Genomic DNA, 15,704 nt, shown 5'->3' with positions numbered 1-15,704 from the left:
ATGTTTGATTATCATAATCAATAAGCTATTGCTGATGGTCAGATCATAGTTGTTGGAAGCTTTTAAAACCACAGGAGCTCACTTTGGGAGTGAGAAACCATATGCTTTTTTAGATGTTTCAGAAGCTTTAGTTATTTTTTTAATATAAAATTAATCTTTTTTAATATTGAAAATGCACTTTAATTCATGAGAGACGAATATGGATGCATGCATAGGTTATACATGAGTATAGAATGTCTCGGATAAATTTTTAGTTAGAACACATGATACAGTTTTAAAGAATTTTGATGCTAGTTTCTAATGATGTGTACAGTGAAAATGGTTAAACATGCATATTTAATAAATTATCGTTGTATTATAAATGCTTTATCAATCAAAATACTAGTCTCAAATGAAAGTTGTCATTGTAATAATGACATTGTTATATGCACTAAAGAATATTTACAGAAAGGATTTTGATACATATCTTTTACGAAATTATATAAATTTATATTCGAAACTCCACTTACCACTAAATTCATAAATATTCTAATTTTTGCATATTTCATAAATCACATAAATTTATCTGTGAAACTTACTACTAAATTTGCAAATATCTTATTTTTTGCATATACTTTTAAAAATCACATAAATTTATCTATGAAACTCTATTTACCACTTACCATTAAATTCACAAATATCTTATTCGCTTCTACTGCTTGATATCACATAAAGTCATTTGCGAATCACCTTATATCACATATATTGTACTTAAATATTTGCGTAATTATGACAAATATGTGATATTTCTTATTTTTTGTGAAATATTTTCTTGAATCATATATAAACCAATTAAAGTCTCCAACCTGATCAATTTCACATAATCTAGGTTTTTTTTTTGTCTTTTGTCCTTAACTAGTGGTCCCCCACCCAAATCCTTTTCCATAATTATTTCTAATTCATTTGCATATATCATACTTTTTTTAATATACGTTTTGAAATCTCTTGAAGTATATTTGTGAAAATCCTACTGTTCGGCAAAAATCTGTCAGTTTTGCAAAACTGTTTCTCCATATATGGACACGTCAATATAATTACATAAAACTAAATACAGTTAGTTTGCAAGAAATCAGATAACTTTAAGTTTAACAATTCCAAAGTTATATTCAATACATTGGCTTCATTACAAAGTTACAATCAAAGTTTAACTTGATCCATTCAATTATACAGCTTAACTTGATCTATCCAATTACAAATATAAGTTTAACTTGATCTATCACAAAAGTGCATAATTGTTCATAGCTCAGCTAGTTGAACAAACTCTTTTGACATCTCTTTAACCGGTGTCTCCACATTTTTATTATCTTTCGCATTCTTGGAAGTCTTTTCTTCATGTGCTTGTAGAACTTGATCACACAATTCTTTATATTTGTAACATTTTAAACTTCATTTTTTAGACTCATAGAGAAATACAGGGTAAAGTAAAGGGTCTTTGGTAAATTATCCATTTCCCTATCTTCATTACAGTAAAGCAACACTGAATATACACACAAAGAAGAAATTAATTAAATAACACAACATGCATATACATATTGTTATTCGTGTTTCCACCTATTATGACTAACCTCACCATAAACACTGCACTTGTATGACACATCTTTGTGTTTTGTTCTCTGTCTATTAACCTTAGGTCACCCTGCTTTGCAAACTACTTTTTATGGATAGACAACTATAAGAGTAGGTAGAGCGATGTGTGGGACAATATCTATCATCGAAAATAATGAATATTGATTATATGCAGCATGATACGATTCAACTGTGAAGAACTTATCACAGAAATCCTCTAATTGGTCGCCCTCATACAAATGCATGTGATTGCATGTTCACAAAGAATCTTGCTAACCTGCCACACTTTACAAGAGCACAAGTGCCTCTGAAGATCAACATTGTAACCATGAGATCAATCGCGGGCTTTGTACCATTGTCAGAGGCAATGCACTAGTTGCACACATATTTGTTGTGCTTTTTTCTTCAGTTCGTCTAGCTTTGCTTTTACCTTCGACACCACAATGCTTGTCATACACTGCCCCATAATCTTTTTTTTCTTAAAAAGTTTCAACATGAGACAAACCTTTTCAATAAGTAGAATTATGAGCTTCTTATGTATGACGAGAATTCATGAATTGAAGCTCTGCACTATATTAGATGTTAAGTAGCCACATCTTCCTATTGAAAAGTAAGTGACAACATAATTGTATAAATCTATGCTTTGTTCTTTAAGTATTGTTTTTTCCTAGCTGTTTGAGTTGCACTCCACCAAAGTGCACTGAGTGGTGAACCAATTTTTTTTGAAAAGTTTTTTGTCAAATGCTTCATGCAAAAATCAATGACATTTTGGCATGTGTGAGGGATACCATACTTTAAATTAGGATGCCTATATGAGATAACTATCAATACTCCTGTTTTTGTAAACTCATCGAAGTGTATGAATTCATGTTTTAGACGTTCTAAAACCATGCCCATGGGTCATTAAACTCTTTATCAAAAACTCTAAATGCTACATGAAATATTTCACTACAAGAATCAATAGTATGGGCCAACAACAATATACATGTGTATCTTCTTTTTAAGAACGTGTCATCTACCATAAGAACTGGAGGACATCCTTTAAAAAATCTATCAATGCTTGGCCAGAAGGATAAGAATAGATGTTGAAATTGATCTTTCTAATCGGTCTTAATATACCCTATTGATCCTCGATTAGCCTTCATCAGATGATCTAAATAAGCGCGAAGCATCTTGAATAACTCTTTGAATGAACTATACAATGCAACCTTAGTATGTTCTCACCTACACCATACTTGTTTGTAAATAACCTCCTTACCTTTCTTGTAATTGATGTCATTCATGATTTATCTTAAAGTTATCTTTAGGTTATCATGCATGCGTTTGTAAATAACACCTGAAATCCACTTAAAAGACACTTTCTTCACTACAAGATTGCCTAGTGATCCACCATATGTATGTTCACTATTATATATCTTTACTTGAAAGAAAATTACTCTACATACTTTTGTGCAATAGATATTTCAAGGGTAATCAACCATCATATGTGTGTTGTTCTTAGTGCATACGACAGTGGCTCTGTTATTGTAGATCATTAAAAATTTTGCTTTATAATTATTTTTTATCACATGATCTTTTAAAAACTCATCACAATGTTGGAGATCATTAAACCTTTTGCTTAAAGCAATTTCTCGATTGCTTAAGTGTGCTGATAGTCATTGAAATTATTCACAATCATTAAGTCTTTCATTACATAATTGCTCACACAAATTAGATGTCTCCGCTTCAATGATTTTCAATTGCTCTTCATTGTATGAGAACCCATTGAACGGGAACCAAAGGTTTATATTCTTGAATGTCATTGGTGCATCGCTTTCATTCGCCCTTATTTATCTCATGTCATTATTGTCTTCATCCTCTCTTATCGACATTGTATACTCATCATCATCGATATCATTAGATTGTTCACTATCAACATTATCGATGCTACCACTAATTGATTGTTCGATTGTACCAACTAAATCAAAATTCATTGTATCTATCACTTCATTTACTTCGATGCATGCATCATTCCTGCATTTTCAACATTAAGGATTAACTATCAAAATATCATATTCATCATCAAACCTACATCTCAACCATATATTTTATTAAAATTATACCTTGTAACTAACATTGTCATATGCCTAGGAAGATTGCATGTCATTCAAATTATTGCAATAAAGATCACTAGCACTCTTTTACCCGCATGGTTTCATATCCTTTGCAGTGATCTATTGACATTTACAACATCAATATTGTTCATTGTTTGAGACAATTGGATAATCAATAAAGGACTCAGCTCGATAGATGATGCCTAAGATATATGCACATTCTCTACAAAATTTGCATCATTCCATTAATCAACTACTCATTCATTAACTTTGCATATTTTCAAGTAAACATCATTACTAAATAACATTGATTCTACATCCTCCTCCTCCTCAACATCTATCGATATTTCTTGCTTGTTTAAGTTTGAGAAATAACTATACCGGAGGCTCAATAATTCCGTCGCATATCCGATTTTCTAAGACATAAAAGCCTCAAATTTCTTAAAGGTAATATTTTTGGAGCCCACTATTGATTTTTAATTAGTGCAACCAGTTCTACGATAGTATACTTTAGCCATTTCAGATGCTATCATTGTTTGCATATAACAACCATGATAGTGTACTTTATCCCTTTCAATGCTTATGCATAGTGAACCCTAGCCTCATTATACAAATACAAGAATAATAAGTATTAACTAAAGGACAAACAAACAATCATAAATCATCTGCAACAATATATATTTCTATGAAAAAAATCATAAACATAGTAAACCCTAAACACCAAGTCCGATAGTTAGGGAAGTCAATGACAACATAAGAAAACATACAAAAAACATCCATAGCAATAAGCAAACACAAATACGCATGAGAATATTCAATGATCATGAGATGGATCCATTCACACCCCTAATTGTAGGCTGCTATATTAAACAAAAATATGCATGGGGATACACATATATATTGTATGAAACTCACCTTTTGAACCTGTAGATAGGGAAGCCAATCAGAAGGATGATAACACAGCCTCCTCAGAATGCAGAAATTACTACAAGAGTTCTACACAGAAGTTCTTTGCAAAGACAAATAAGAAGAATAAACCCTTGAATAAAAAATGAGTATATATATGATTCAACAAAATCACAAATATTAAAAAAAAGCGCATATAATAAAACTTTTGCAAATATTTAAGTAGGAGATTTGAGATTTTTCAGTAAGCACAATATTTTCCACGAGTTTTCTAGTAACCTTTTTCCTCAATGTTTATAAAATACCAAGAATACCGAGTCTACATATTTCAACATTTTTTTATATTGTTGCATCATCTCTCTTGTACCTCTTTCTATCCTTCATACAAAAAATATGCCTATAATCAATACATTGAAAAATATAAGAAACTATGTTTGATGCTCTGGTGGTGACTATGAGTACTTTCATCTTCTAATGCCTAGAGGCACTGCAAATTTTTGTTTTCTTATTTGATACAATTAAACATTATTTGATGCTTTTTAAGCATGTTTTTTAGTTAGCTTTTCTGGAATACTTAATTTCCTTGAAGTTATTTTGTATGTAGTGGTGTTGCTCATTGATGAATAAATGTTGTGGTCGTTAATGTTGTACATACTTTAATGTCAAAGGTAATAATTTTATATTTGTTGCAAGATATCTTTTTATATAGTTTGTAGAGTTTGACACAATATGGAAATATAAATGTCTATGTCTGAGGGGCCCACACCCACATCGCTAGTGTTGGAATACAAGAAGAATTGCCAAATAAGACAAACTATATATTAGGTCATTCTATGTACTATGATGTACATAAGAATCTTGACACATGGGTAGAGAGAGTCTACTCTATAGCTAAAATACTAGTTGTCTAACATTTACTACAAAAAATTTGGGCTCAATTATTAGTTATCTTCAAATGAGCAGTATAAAACACATGAAATGTTGGTCAACTTGCTATTAACAACTTCTAGGTGTGCCAAACTAAAACAGAATGCACAAAAAATGATGAAGAGTTTGTTGCCATAATGTCTCTCATCTTGAAAACATCTAAGTAGGAGGGGAGGGGGCGGGGGGGGGGGGGGGGGTGTGGAGGGGGACTCAGCTAAGAAAAAGTTTGACTCATGCACTTATTCTAAAGTCATAGCTAACATCAACAACAAGATAAATGATGCTAGAGACGTGACCATGGCAAATGTGGATGATAGAGGGGCAGATATAGAACTTCAACAATGTGAGGAGGCACCTCAATAATGGGAGGATGCGAAGAAGAAGATGTAAGCTCTGAAGAAGAAATTGAAGTGGGTAAGAAGGTCTGGTGCTCTTGGATTGAGACTTTAGTCAATTGTTATTCTTTATATATATATTTCTAAAATATTTGCAATCATTTTTTATTTTATATTCAATCATTTATTAAATTATCATATATATATATATATATATATATATATATATATATATATATATATATATATATATATATATATATTGTAAGAGCTGTAAGGTGAGGAGAGTGATCTAATAAGCTACATGCACCCTAGTTTCAAGCACACCAGTGGTTCTTATCTCTATCAGAGGATGCGAATGACACGCGAGATCGTATGCATTTCTAATTTTTTTTGGAGATTATATCATAGAACATCAATCATCCCCTCTTAGAGGTCATTCTAATATTCAGGAACATGGTAACCAACACATTTTAGTTTAGAGATATTGAGACGACCATCACATTGAAGGACATGATACAAATCACTGAATTTAAGTTTCATGGAGAACCAATGAGTGAACATCAATAAGGAGATTTAAAGCACGTGTGATATTTATTTGAACGTGAAGGATGATAAGTTCTTGGGAGAAAAGCTGAAGTTATCATAGTTGATAAATAACTTTGACCCCAATAAGGCAAGGAGAATGAAAGAGAAACTACCGTGTTGGAGTGAACGTCGATACTAGTAATATCTAGGATAAGAAACTGAGAGTATTTTTTGCTCTACATCTTGGGCACATGCATTTTCATCAAAAGTGGTAGGAAGTCAATCTATAGTTTGTATATTGAACTGGTGGGAGACTTGAATCATGTTGACCAATATGCATAGGGAGCAACCATACTTGCACACCTCTATGCAGGTCTCAGTAGAGTGAGGACTCGAAGAATAAACATTATTGACATGGTGTTGTTGGAGGTAGTTATTCTTTCATTTGTACTTAAATTATTGATTTAAATTAAAATATTATTTAATATGAATGATATAATATATTATGTATTAATATGTTAATCCTTCTACGAATACATGCAGGTTTGGATATAGGAGAACATATCTATTAGAAGGCCCCTAAGAGGTCACATTCTCTTTATACTTTCATGTGTTTCAATATGAAATTGGCCAATCAACGAAGAGGAGACTGATCGAAGAGCGTTTGCTCATCACATTTTCAATAGTGCCCATTACTTGAAATTATTGGAAAGGCTGACCAAGGTAAATGTAAGTATTCTTTATAATAATATTTCATACTTATTTATAAGTGATGCAATACAGTACTAACTAAGAAAGAAACATCGTTATGTAGGTAAAGTGATGCCTCTACAAGGACACATATGAGAAAAATGAGAATCAAGATATGGTTGTACAAGTAAAGGCCATCGTAAGGAAGGACATTTGGTGACACAATATGAATGAAGTTGTCATGCATTCCAATGGACTTGGCTTTAATTTTTATGGTTTGGGTATGCTCGGGTTAGGATGGGTCAAGTCAAAGGCCAAATTCTGTTTCATGCTTAGGTAAGTTCTGACAAGTTTTAAAGAAAAATCTAGTTCTCCCAAAATATAACAAAATAAATGTTGAAAAAACAAGGGATGGTTCAGAACACATCATATAAGCTTGGGTTAAAATCTTAGGTCAAGGGATTCGAGGTTGAAGAGATAAAATTTTGCAAAGTTCTGGGTATGTTTTGGTTCTAGATTTTGTTTAGTTTCTCAGAGATCTTGAGAGAGTGAATTATTTTCATCAAAATAAAAATAAAAAAAATCCTAAAAAATGGGGTTTGAATAGAGACAGGTTAGAGAAGGTGTGGGTGAAACTTTAGGGTCTAGGTCATTATGGTTTGGGAATTAAAATTCAAAAAAACCAGGGTACAAGTTTGAAAGAGGTCTGATTCAGGACTGAGTTTCGAGCATAACAAGTTTTGGTGTCAAATTTAATTCTCCTTAGTTTGGGGACACATAGGGGTGACTAGGGTTAATTTTTTAGGTTTGAACTAGGTATAGTTGAGGAGATTACTTATTTTTAAGTTAGGATAATTTCTGAAAATCACAATAACAAAATGTTATTTTCAGAATTGGGTTTATGAGAAGCGTAGGTTTAGAGAGGAATGGGGTCTAATGACTTACTCGATTTGGAGAAGGTGTCTTAAGGTTGGAGATGAGTTTGGTCTATCCAAAAATGGTCTAGGAGCCAAGAAGGTGTTGCGTTGATCCATGTCCACCGAATAGAGTTAATGTAGTCTACTATGTAAAATTGGTTCTACTTAGAATGTTTAGGAACTAGAATAACCCTAAAATAGGGTGAACAAGTCAAGGGGGTAGAGACTTGTAGGGGGGTATAAGAGAGTGACACAAGTCAAGAGGCAAACTCATTGGAATAGGCTTAGGGGCTAAGGGGTACGTGAGAGAGGGATGCCCACCAAGGAAAATGCAAATTCTTGAGAGTGTGAGTGAGAGACACTTGATTCTATTTTATATCCTCAAAACACAAATAAAAGCCCCTTTTATAGGCCAAGGGAAGCTCCTTAATGTCATCAATAATGATAAAAAATAATAAATCAAAAGCTCAACTTACTAAGACTAATAAACTCAAATTATAAGAAACAAAATACATAATTCTATCTTAGGTAAAATCCTACTTCTTAGGCATTTAAGAGGACCAATTCACAAGGTCCTTACTTGAGTCTCAAGGAAGGCATCCCAAGGGTCTACACAACTTCCTTTGAGGGAGTTAAGGCCCTTTGAAGATGCCAAGAGGTGTGGCACACACGCCACCTTGGATGCTTCTAGAGAGGGCTCACAAGGTGGGTCCCGCTTGGCTATAAATTTAGGGTCATCCAATGGGTCTCATATGTTGAAGTGACTGCATGGCTGAGGTGGCTTAGCTTGCAATAAGTAGAGATGGGGAAACAAATCTGAATCAACCTACAGAAGATCCGATTGCACATTCTGGGCCTTAGGAGTTGGGTTTGGGTTTGTCGAGTTTAAGATCACATCAAGTTGAGCGTTAAATGGACAACTGAGTAGTCCAACAATTTGGCTATGGTCAGCAACCAACCGGTCATCGTGGTGCAGTTAAAAAAGTTGTCCCACTAACAATAAAGGATAGGAAAAAGGATTACCCCATCATATTTTTCTCTGAAGTTGAATACTGATGCCACGACGATGAAGACATCGACTTGTCCTCCATGATACTTATCGACAATGACGATAATATAGTAGCTCAATCCCAATATTTTGTAGACAGTCTCTCCAAAAAGAGGGTCATTGAAGAGGAACATGGGTCGATGAGTCAAAGGCATAGAAGAATTGCAAGTGGAAAATATGCAGAGTTAGCTCTTGCATAGGATGAAATCTGTGTGCCGAAAGATATGCTTGTTGCAAAAGAGTTTATTATACAAAATCAAGTTGAGCTTATTGATAACTATACTAGGGTCATCGAGGGCTGCGAGCGCGCATGAAGCATTTACAAAAGTGAACAGTGATTTATAATTATAAATCATTGTAATTAAGTAAACAATGCTTTTTAAATATGTATAGATGTAATTGTAATTGAATTTTTATTTCATAGTTTAACTTTGAATACCTATAACAGTCTAAATGTATACTGAGAATAAATGTATGTAGTTTTGAATAGTACAAGTGAATTGTATATAGTTTAAAAATATTTTATAAATGTATGTTGAATTATAATAGTAAATGTTTGTTGAATTGTAAATGAATGCTGAATTATAATAGAAAATGTCTACTGAATTACAGCAAAAATGATGAATTTGTGATTTTAGGAAACTCCACAAATAATTGTTGCGATTTTAGAAAACTCTACAAATAATTATTGTGATTTTATTGAGGTATTTGTGAAGTTACGATCATAAGAAGGTTTGCAAAAAACTTATTTTTGTGCACTTCATGAGAACTATAAGAAACAAGGTGTAAATATACATTTAAGTGAGGGTTACAGAAAGGAGATTGAAGGTTTGCATGATATTTACTAAGGTATTTGTGAAGGGTTCACAAAACTTGTTTTTGCAAATTTTGTAAAGACCACAAAAGAAATAAGTGCAAACATACATTTAAGTGATGGTTAAAGAAAATAAGGGAGGTTCACACCGTATCCGACAATTTTGATATAAAATATGTGATTTTATTAAGGTATTTGTGAAGTTATGATTGATAGAGAAGACTGCATAAATAACATAAAATTTTGCATGCTCAAGGACCACAAAAAAATATGTGTGAATATCAAATTTAAGTGAGGTTTTTCCTTAGCCGATAGGCGAAATGATATATCGCGTGAACTTTGTGAGTTTTGCTTGTGCAGTAGATTTAAAAATTTTTAGGCTATTTGCGAAAACACATTATATTTGTTGTACATTACAATCATTTTTTTGAAAAATCTTTTTTTGATGAAAAAATAAAATCTAAGGAATCATATTTTTTTGTTGAAAATGTAAAATCCAAGGGTTGATTCTTATTAAATCAACCCTATACGGTCAGGTTTGATCAAAACAGCTTGCATCATAAGATTTAAGAGTATGAAGATAGGGGATGACTTAGGGGACGAGTTGAACCAAACTGGTATTGGACATGCATGACAGCATGTTTCCGTTAAGGCTGGGCAGTGAGCCAGCTTTTTGAGGTACCCTGGTTGGCCCTAACCGAGATGCTACTAGTCAAAAATTGGACCCAGTTTTGGGTCGAGCATGAGAGAACCTAAACCCGATCCATTTTCATATAGCAATGTCATTGCTTTGGAACTTGTCTTGGATCCCAGATCGTGGGAAACAGCTATAACTAGGTCTAAGATGGTTGGTCCGGGCCCCCCTGACTCATGGGAATTTGGAGAATGGAGGAGTCTGTATGGTGCGGGGGGGGGGCTGGATCCAGTTGGACAATACGGGAACCATTCTCCCCAACGTTTCCATTGCCAAGACGTTATGCATGGTTTCTATAGTGGAAGCTATTGCAACTCAAAATAGCAAGAATATATTTGCTAGAATGTTTCTTTTTGTGCCAATCTGTTGTAGATTTTTATTAGAGAGAGAGGGGTGGTTTTAAGAGTTTTACATATCAGCATCAGCGGCCGTTGCTATCATGTCCCTCTCTCTCCCTTATCACTTAAACAAAAGCTACTAATACATATATACATGTATGGAAAAGGCTTCTTCTCTGGTTGTTTCTTCTGTTTTTCTCTTCTATATCGCCTTGTGGCCTATCTTCTGCACGACTGTTTGTGTGTGTGTGTGTGTGTGTGTAGAATTGTATTAGATTTTGTATAAACCACGCTTTTATTTTTATCGTTTTTGGTAGGCAAGATGAAGGATGGCCCTGGATGGATTGGAACAAAGAAAACCTCAGGTATCTCTGCAGTTGGAGAAAGAAGACTAAGACAGCGAAAAGATCTCTAGGTATGTCTTTGTATCCATTACTCTGCATATTTTTACTGCTTATCGAAATACTGCATACGTTCGCTTCAACAAGATTCTGGCCATACCAACACCAGAGTTCCTAATACTAATTAGATTCATTAAACTGGTGCGTGTGCGCCTGTGCATGATCAAGTTGAGCATGGACTGGACATGTTTAGCTTCAAACCCGCATCTGCACACCAAAACACTTTTACCCATGCATAGTGCTTGTCTCGGAGGTTTAGATTTTAGAGAGTTCGATTGGTTGCGAACATCCGTATGGCCTCTAAGAATCAGATGGGTGCAGCCCAGCCTCCAATTGTATTTGTAGATCAATACTTGGATCAACACCTTCCAATCATCTTGAAGGTTGATATATTGGTAAAACAAAGACAGCAACAGACATGGATTTGTATTCACATTCCTCATTGTATCAACCTCAACATACAACAATAGCTTCTATGTTAGTTCCAAAATAAAGACATTTTCAGCTTGGAGAGAACATTTGAGTTGATCTAAACACTGTTGCTGCGCCTCTCAGCCAGAAGCACATTTTAAGTTGGCAAATCTCCAGCCTGTTCGAATTCCCTTCGAATGATCATGAGCACAAACTCATTCCAAACATCCACAGGACCTGGCATACACCAGTGCAAGCAGTCCTGTGGTGGAGGCTTGCCATCCAGCCTCCGCTGTGTGGTCTTGTTCGGGTCTGGGCTTCGATAAGGCCCAGGGTGGCCATCTACTCTATAACTGAATGCCTCGGTAATATCCATCAGCTTCAACTTGGACCTGTTTGTTGCTTTCTTTTGTGCCTTGTGGAATCCCAGCACCTGTTTCTCATGCATCCCCTGTGTGAAACCATTAGGCACCAGCTCCTGTTCCGTTAGTGGCTTCACTTTTCCAGTGCATGAGCCACCCGTGTTCCAAGCTCCCCCTTCATAATGGTCTGGCGAATATGACCTCACGATCGTGAGGCCGGTGTAATTTGGATGCATGACTATGGCAGTAAGGGCAGTCTCCACAGAGATCCCATATGCTTCAACGTTGTCTACTTTTTTAGGAGTGTTCTGATCAGGCCACCAAAGTTGCCCCCCAACGATTTCGTTGTTCAAAATGTAGACAGATTGCTTTGCAAACCAATGCCCAGATGATAGAACAAGGACATCAAAACTAGGAAGGAACTCCATGAAGGTTTCATCTGGTTGGTCTAGGTGTAGTTTGTCAATACCTGCTGGTGCAACACCGATGGCCTCAGATACCTGGTGGACAAGCCAGGATGACCAAATCCGTACTATCATCACATTGTTTGACCTGAAAAACCAGCGCTGCATCTTCCGGTTGCCTCTATTTTTTGGAGCTTCTACCTGGAGATTGATTCACCACACTTTATAAATTTCAAATTTAGGAAGATAACAAGAATACTGCATCCATATTCCAGTGCAGGCAAGGATAGCAATCACAGATTACTAGCATGCGTGGTGCATCTTTAAATGGGTTTGTGGGCATATGTGTACAAGTGGGTACAGTTGTAGGAAGCCAAGTGCATGTGGGATTATTTACATGTCTGCATGAGAGAGAGAGAGAGAGAGAGAGAGAGAGAGAGAGAGAGAGAGAGAGAGAGAGAGAGAGATTGCCTGCCAGAGAATGCATAGCAAGGATTCCATCTGATTTCGAGCAACGGAATCACCAACAAAAGCCAGAGTTTTTCCATGCAACAACTCCAGAAATCTCTTCCCATTAAAACGTGGTAGATCACACTCATTAGGTTTCCACCTCCAGTTCTCATACTCGTGATCTGGTCTCCCGTTGCCCTGACAGTTCTGCATCTGGGTGATTACAGGGCAAGTGTCATTTGTGTATAGTGGCCCAGATGGGTCATAAAACCATTTGCCATGGTACAAATCACATTCACCTGAAGAAAAACAATGAACATGATTCAGCTGAATTTCTATAAACCTGAAAGGAAACTCTAAAAAAAATAGATGGCCAAAATAACCTTAATTGCTTGCTTTTGCAGATGATTGGAAAGTGGGACAAAATGCCTAAGCTTGGCTTTATTGCAAAATGCAAGTTGACCAAGATGAAAAGTTTATTTTATTGCCAATTGATGCAATCTCTAACTTAAATTTAGTACAGAAAACACTAAGAAACAACTACCAATTAAACAATGTGGCCTTCTACCCAGTGTGTCTCGGAGTTGGAGACCCAGATAAAAGCCAGACTATTAGAATGCAATACTTGCAACCACCTTACAAGGATTTCTAATCTCAAAAGATTACAAGTATGGCAAAAAACATGAATCCCAATCCTTTACAGTGTGGAAAGAGAATAAAACAATATGAAATAAAAACAAAGATGGTCATACATAACAACTTGAGTGATTCCATGAGCAACCCAAATTCCAGTTTTCAAAGGGCTGGATGAGAAAACTAGCAAAAAGTGACGTAATCATAGTCATTTCAATTGTATAATTATACCTGAAGTATTGGTCCTTGGAGCAATTGTAGGTAAAGGATTGACAACCTCTGATGACTTTGAATCACCTCTAGAACCAGAGCTGTTATTACCATTTCCAAATGCATAGGCTTCTATGGAATCATGAGTAGAAACTTCCCTGAATGGCTTTGTATTTTTTACTGTTCTATTCTGGTCGCCATTGGAGCCAAATAGTGCACTGACAGAAGCATTGCTTGAACCAGAGGTAGCCTTTTCACCAAAGATCTGTTTGTTTCCTTCTTTATCCATCTTTTTGGCTTTTGCAGAAATTGGAGATCTATGTTTATAAGATAGGTTGATAGTCTGGTTTCCAAGATATGTAAATTGTGCTTTTCTCTCATTATATACACCAAGAAAATAGCCTTGAAATGTTGAACTAACAGGCAAAACAGTCAAAAGGGTCGAAGCAAGAACCAGTATTACTGCTAAGCTAGCCAATGAAACAAGAAGGGTTGAAATTGATTTTGGAAAAGGATTTATCCATAGAAGTCCTTTAGGAGAAGCCAAGGTCATGGCTTGCCTCTTTGCAAGATGTACAGTCCAACAAAAACATGCATAGCCAACTTTTTGTATTCAAGCAGTGAATACAGACTATCTGAAAATAACCTCTAGCTTCGCCTCACGACCAAACTCAAATTGTAGAATGAAACAGTCAACTCTTCCATAAGTGCTTCCACATTGCAGAAATCAACATGATATAACCTGCAACATTTTCATGTTTAATGGTTAAGATAAACGAACCACAATAGCAGCGGTATGCCAACTACCATACAAAAACCTACCATGAAATCTCTATCACAAAATCCTAAGAAAAGGTGCAAATATTTCAAATACTTTCTTTTAGATAAATTCACCAAAGAAAGGAAGAAACCCATAGGGTGGGTTCGAGTCCCTCAGATCTGATCCTTGGATCTGAGGTCCGAGGATGTCTTCTCCAATGGGAAGGGTTAGACCAGAGATCTGAGGATCTTAACCAGTTTCACTTTATATCAGGCTTCCTTTATATCAGGGATCTACGAAGCCTGATATAAAGTCAGCCGTTTGAAACACTGCGGACCTTGGGGCAGGGCCCACACTACATCAGCCAGCCCATTCCAGCTCAGATCCTCAGGTCTATGGTCTGAGGCATTCAACTGTCCCCATAGAAAAAGTTGCATGTAAAATGTCACAAGATAGAAAGCTACAGCTGATGCTTGAAATAACCAATTAAGCGGGATCTTCACCCCCAAAAAAGATACACAAATACACAAGTAGTGCTGTGAATGATTCTGAATTGCAATTCATGGTCCATTACTAGCTTCCTCAAGGAAATTTTCTATCACTGACCTTAAATGCTCAATTTTCTTTTCAAAAATTGCATTCATACATATCCACAATCTTTGTTGGCTGTCGACTAATGCATTCAGCAATAGCAAAAAAATCACAACTTGCAGAAAGTCACAATCCTGCTATTTCTAATCATGTTTATGTTCACAAGTTAGCTCATTCTCAGCACAAAAACCATAACTATAAAATATTTGGCAAAACCTACCAAAAACGATTTTAGGGCATTATAAGCAATTCCTTAGATTTCTTTTAGAAGCATTGGTTTTAATTTACTAGTATTATTCTCTTGCTTTGTAGGAAGGAGAGAGAGAGAGAGTTTTGGGTTATGGTTTTTGAGATTTTAGATGATAAAGGGAATGTGGAGTCTATGGAGGGTTCAGTTAGTTAGAAAGAGAGGGAGAGAACATATGGTATGGGATACAGATGAAAAATGGTTCCCTAGTTTGGTGCCAATGTGTTTGTAGTTTGAAGGAGGTCTTGTTAGGAGTTAGGTTTAGGAAAAATGTGGAAGCACCAATTTTAGGGGTCCATCGACAACTAAGTCACACGGACTCGGCTATAAGGTCGACGCC

General features: G+C 35.4%; 1 protein-coding gene across 1 annotated transcript; it reads right to left on the bottom strand.

The window, feature by feature from the left end:
* Positions 1 to 11,612: 11,612 nt before the first annotated feature.
* LOC149811958 (protein YLS7-like) lies at positions 11,613 to 15,375 on the bottom strand. Its single transcript, XM_089993633.1, has one exon. It carries the CDS (start codon positions 12,639 to 12,641, stop codon positions 11,865 to 11,867), a length of 777 nt encoding a protein of 258 aa, XP_089849759.1. The 5' UTR covers positions 12,642 to 15,375; the 3' UTR covers positions 11,613 to 11,864.
* Between the last annotated feature and the right edge of the window lie 329 nt (positions 15,376 to 15,704).

The sequence above is a fragment of the Nuphar pumila genome, chromosome 17, assembly GCF_984573655.1.
Source record: "Nuphar pumila chromosome 17, dmNupPumi1.hap1.1, whole genome shotgun sequence".
Lineage (NCBI taxonomy): Eukaryota > Viridiplantae > Streptophyta > Magnoliopsida > Nymphaeales > Nymphaeaceae > Nuphar > Nuphar pumila.
The sequence above is the reverse complement of the archived record's forward strand: the minus strand, read 5'-3'. Positions and strand labels throughout refer to the sequence as shown.